This window comes from Chenopodium album, chromosome 7 (genome assembly GCF_948465745.1).
Source record: "Chenopodium album chromosome 7, dcCheAlbu1.1, whole genome shotgun sequence".
Taxonomy (NCBI): Eukaryota; Viridiplantae; Streptophyta; class Magnoliopsida; order Caryophyllales; family Amaranthaceae; genus Chenopodium; species Chenopodium album.
In genome coordinates this window covers 51,571,096-51,576,784 of record NC_137840.1, presented here as the reverse complement: position 1 = coordinate 51,576,784, position 5,689 = coordinate 51,571,096, and the positions used below count along the sequence as shown (strand labels likewise).

Sequence of the window (5,689 nt, the reverse complement as noted above, 5' to 3'; positions counted from 1 at the left end):
CCTCCTTTCTTAGTGTGTACACCCCCAAAAGTTAGTGTATATATATATTATGGTAAGGTAAGAAAAAGGAAAGAATTAGAACCCCCTCCTCATGAGAGGCGATCCTAAAGCATCTAAGGTGAGAATGGGGTATAAAGCTGAAGAGGTACAAAATGAAATATCCAATTTGTCGGTGACAAGATGCCCAACATTTGCTATCCAATTATTGCTCTATTTGCTTCTTTATAGACATGCCAGAGTTCCTAATGGGGGAATCTGCGAAGAAGGATCTTGATATCTTCTATAATGTGATCAATTTGCCATGGGGTCGACCAAATAACGTTTACTGCGTTGACAACTAGGAGCTTGTCCCCTTCAATGTGAAGATTTTGTATTCCTTGTGTGAGGGTGAGGATGATTCCCTTGTTGAGGCTAAAAGCTTCGGCTACGAAGGCATTGGTGGTTCCTTGAAAGCTTGTGCTGCAATGGGTGTATCTTCACTGTCTCTGATGATGACTCCTGCTGCTGCTGAGTTGTTTTTTTTACTGAACCGTCGAAGTTGAGTTTTAAAGAATTGAGAGGAGGAGCCTCCCATGCAAGCAACTGGGGGTTGGGGTGGTTTGGGTGAGGTAGATGATGGGTTTGAGATCTCTGCATTGGAGACCCCGAGCTTAAAGAGGTATCTTTGATAATGCGATAACTCCACTCTTTGAACGCAAATGATGCTCGGTGGAAGGTTCTAGAGATGCTAAAAATCTCATTCTTGAAAATAATTTATGAGGAAAGACTAGGTCATACAATATTTTTTTTTTTTTGAAAGAAAAAGTACAACACCAATTAAAATAAAAAAATAATACAAAATAACAAACAAATGAGGATCGAGCACCAGCTTTGACAGATTAGTTTTCGATCCAACAGAAGCTTAAGCATCGCAATTACAAAGGGAGTTTGGATGGATTGAATTATAGATCAGTAGTTTATATAGCCTGAATCCTTCAACCAAGGCAGCATCTCTTCTAAGCCTTCCTTCAAGCTTCTTGGGTTGTAACCAAGCTCTTTCTTCGCTTTCCCACATGAATACGCCCATTGATGCCGCATCACAGCCACTGTCTGCTCCAAATTTTAACCCCTCAGACGTCAAAACGAGTACAGTTTTCAGACAAAAAATAAATAAATTTGAATTAAGGGAATATAAGGCTAGGAAGTGATCTGATCTGATCTGATGATCGATTACACAATTAAACATACCGGGGGACTAAGGAATGGCAACTTTCCAGTAATCCGTGAATTAAGTACTGAAATCCATCCATAAGCTTCTATTATCCACATAGGAAGACTCAAACGGGGCTTGCTCGTCTTAGTAAGGATAGCTGCAACATCAAATATATACTTGAATGATGCATTCTCTCCGGTAAGTAAGTATCTTTCACCAGGACGACCTTTTTCCATTGCTGCTATGTGTCCTTTTGCAACATCATCAACATGACTAAAAGAACATTTGTCACTTCCATGCCCAATATAACCAGGTACTCGCCAATTAAAGCGCTCAATTAACTAACAATATGAGTTAAACATGAAGGTTATTAGTTAAGCCAATAAAAGAGGAAATGATAGTACAATGTATTACCATCAAAGATACCTACTAACTTACTAAGTGACATAATGATGCACATGGTTTATTAGTACTAGGAAAATTTGTTAAAAAGGACCTTTTAAGTGCATTTCTTTGTCTAAAAGGACCTTTTAAAGCCAAAGTTGTGAAAGGGGTACAAATTTTGGAAAAAAGTTGTGACTTGGGACCACATGCCAGAAAGTGGAATTTGACCCACCAACTCCGGCGTTGACCACCCTAGCCCAACCCCTCCCCCTTCCCCTTTCACGGCAGACCCCCCCCTCTCCCCCTCCATTGTCTAAGCAGCACCCAAGCCTCCATTTCCTCCACCCCGAGTCCCCGATCCTTTTCCTCACCCGATTACCCACCCCCTTCGTTTTCAACTTACTCTCCGGTAAGGGTTCTTAATCTCCAAGATCTCAACTTTCCCCAAATTCGTCACAAATTAATCCAATTTTAATTCATACCCTAATTTCATTAAACTCATTTAGAAATTTGATTTCATCTTCCCTCTTTGCTCCATTCTCTCATCCCTAAATTATAAGGTTTGGGTGTAGGAAATTGCTTGAAGATTATACAATAATCGAGGTGGAGGAAAGGGAGTGGAGGTGGGGAAAGGGGAGAAGTGGGCTGCTGTGAAAGGGATGGGGATGGGGTTTCGGGGTTAGTGTCGGCAACGGAGGAGAAAGGGGGTGGCTTGGACTGTCGACTTGTCGTGAAAGGGGAGGGGAGAGAACAAAGGAGGCGATGGGGTGGAGGAAATTGGTGGCTGCAAGTGTTGGTTAACGCCGGAGTTTACCACTCAACGTTGACATTCCGGTACGTGGTCCCAAGTCACAACTTTTTTCCAAAATTTGTACCCCTTTCACAACTTTGACTTTAAAAGGTCCTTTTAGACAAAGAAATGCACTTAAAAGGTCCTTGCTGACAAAATTTCCTTAGTACTATTGTACTAGTAACCCAATTGTGTAAATAATCTTGAAAAAGTGAAATTGGATTAATTGACGAAACAGCATATGGTGTAACAATGAACCGAACTGCAAGCAAGACAGCATACGACTATACGTGTATATAATTGTATTCAATTACAAGTAGTTGATTGACAAGGACTTAGGATATGAAGGATCTACTATTGCTTCAATTCCTAGCAATGTGATTTAATTTATGGGTTCTTGTATGTAATTATGAAGCACTAATATTGTGTGCATCATCTTTTAACAACATTAAATTTCATTTTGTGAATTATTAATACTATATACACTAAATCATGTTCACAAGCTTTCAAGCCTAGCCAGATGCTTGTTCCTTAAGATCTCAACAAGACATGAGCTCAAGTTGAGCCTGTTCAAGCTGTTTTTATATCGATTAGATCGAGCCTCGAGTAGCTCACGAGTATTCTTGGCTCGTTAACACCCCTAACTATAACCATGATTCCTTACAAATACAGGGGAGAATTTCCAAAGAACCTAGTTACGTACGTATTCCTACTTATTATCTGATATGACCTTAAGATAATCAATGACGCGTTAGCAAAACAAACATCTAATGATGAAGTGATACTCAAAAATTTTATCACATGCAAAGATTATATCATCTTATTATCTTTATTAACACTCTCACTCACCAATTTAGCTACAATATTTCCAGTCGTAATAAGCTTGCCAGAACCATACATAACTCCTGGATAGACCGCGACAATGGGAACCCCCTCTGATGCAGCCTGTAATGCAATCTTATCAGCTGCAAGTTTCGACCTCTCATACTCCGTACAAAAGAATTTCTCATGGTGTACCTACAAAATAAATCAACAGTTTCAATAATTTTGGTTAAGACCCAAGATTACCAAACTTTTCAATACTATACCCATCAAAATTTTCTCATACGAGTGAACAAATTAAAAACATTAAATTGGTAACGTTACATAACATAATAAGCTACCCAAACTATTTATGATAATTATTAAAATAACGGAGGAAGTGTTTTGCTTCTTAAGTCAGATTATATATATATATATATATATGATTTTAAATTTATATGAGAACTGATTTTAAATTTAGAACATGTGAGTAAAAATTTAGAACATATGAGTAAGAATTTAGAACATATCATAAAAATTCAAAACACATGATTTAAAATTTCAGAACACATGATTTAAAATTTTGAACATGTGAGTAATAGTTTAGAACTTCTACGCGACTAATAAATTAGAACATTTGATTTTGGATTTACAACGCGTGATTAAAAATTTTAAAAACCCGATTTAAAATTTAGAAGATTTGAAAAATTTTAGAACATCTGATTTAAGATTTAGATGTGAATAAAAATTAAGAACACCAAATTTCAAACTTAGAACATATGAGTAACATTTAGAACATGTGAGTAAAAGTTTACACATACTAGTAATACTTTAGAACATATGATTAAAAAATTTAGAACATACGAAGTATAAGTTAAAATTTAAAACAAAGTTAAAATTTAGAACACATAATATAAGATTTAGAACATGTGAGTAATGATTTAAAACATTTGATTTAACTCATTTAAGATTTAGAACACGTATATTCAAATTTAGAACATCTGATTCAAAATTTAGAACATGAGAGCGTTCTCACATATGAAAGATTTCTCACATAAAGAGGAATTCTCACATGAGCCTTCCCTATATATATATATATATATATATATATATATATATATATATATATATATATATATATATATATATATATATATATATATATATAATCATCCAATTCAAAAACTTGAACTATAACTACGTAGACAATATTTTATAAATCATTTCAACTTTGCATAGACCTAGCAATCCTAACTCAGACCCAATGATCTGACACATGACCCAAAATCGACTAAAAAACATCGATCCCAAACCCGAAATCAAGCCAAAGTTCACCCATGTTGACCCGACACACGAACTAACCTGACTCGATTGTACCCAACCCGAAGTTGACCCGATACCCAAAATGATCCGACCTGACCTAAAGTTGACTTGAAGTGTTTGACCAAAACAAAAATGTCATGAACTAAAATTACCATATAACTAATCTAAAAATGTCTAGAGCTAAAAATGACTCAAATTGTTCATCTCCAATCATAGCCAACCTCATAAATTAACTTGATAATTCTTATTATAATAATAACAAAATACGAAGTATAAAATTATGGATTTGAGCTTGATACACAAATTGAACAACTCGAACATGATCCTACCCGAATATAATCCGAACATACTCGATCCGAAAATGGTATGACCCGTATAGACCCAACTCGTACCCCGCCAACCTGAATGTTAGCTAATCCAAAGTAACCTAATTTGAATGTGATTCGACCCAAGCCCAATCTGAATGACCCGTTTTCCACGTCTAACTATGAATAACTTGTGTTTTCAATTCATTCACCTGATTCTCGTCAGCAATGACACCACCATCAGTAGGTCCAAGAGCAAAAAATGACGACGTATAGATGATCTTCTGTATCGAGTTACTTTTTACAAGCTTGAATCACGTTCTTCAATCCATCGACATTAACCTGCAACCAAAAATTTAGTAAAAGTCAACCTTCAAAAATCAAAAATATTACTCCCTAAGAATATGCATTAAAATATGACTTGAATCTATTAACGACTATCATAGGGTCTCACAAACCGGTCAGTCATCGTTACTGAACCAAGTAATTATAAAATATGTGTTTATGTTTGTTAATTTTGATAGAGTATAAAACATATTCTTGGGTCTCAACCATCAGCTTAAGCTTTTGGTTGAGTTGGTCCTCTAACATGGTATCGGAGCCAGCGTGACACTAAAGGTCACGGGTTCGAATCTCATCCGCCCCTCCTTCAAAGTGAAATTAATTCGCACCAGGTATGGGTAAACATATAGAGGGGATTTTTAAAAAGATAAGGGGAGTTGGGAGAGGGGATTTTAAAAAGACAAGGGGAGTTTCGGGGTGGGGTTGGGTTGGGTTGGGTCGGGTCGTTTTGAGTTGTGGGTCAACTTCGAGTTTTGGGTCAAGTCTGGTTTATTTCACTTCGGGTTGGGTATGGGTCGGATTGGGTTGATTTCAGGTTTCGAGTCAATTTCG

General features: G+C 36.5%; 1 protein-coding gene across 1 annotated transcript; it reads right to left on the bottom strand.

Annotated features, from left to right (window-relative positions):
- Positions 1 to 746: 746 nt before the first annotated feature.
- On the bottom strand, positions 747 to 5,264 carry LOC145640291 (uncharacterized). Its single transcript, XM_081691590.1, has 5 exons — positions 5,250 to 5,264; positions 5,114 to 5,137; positions 3,216 to 3,383; positions 1,228 to 1,533; positions 747 to 1,089 (listed from the first exon to the last, which is right to left on the bottom strand). The coding sequence occupies exons 1-5, from the start codon at positions 5,262 to 5,264 to the stop codon at positions 949 to 951; spliced, it is 654 nt and encodes a 217-aa protein (XP_081547716.1). The 3' UTR covers positions 747 to 948.
- Between the last annotated feature and the right edge of the window lie 425 nt (positions 5,265 to 5,689).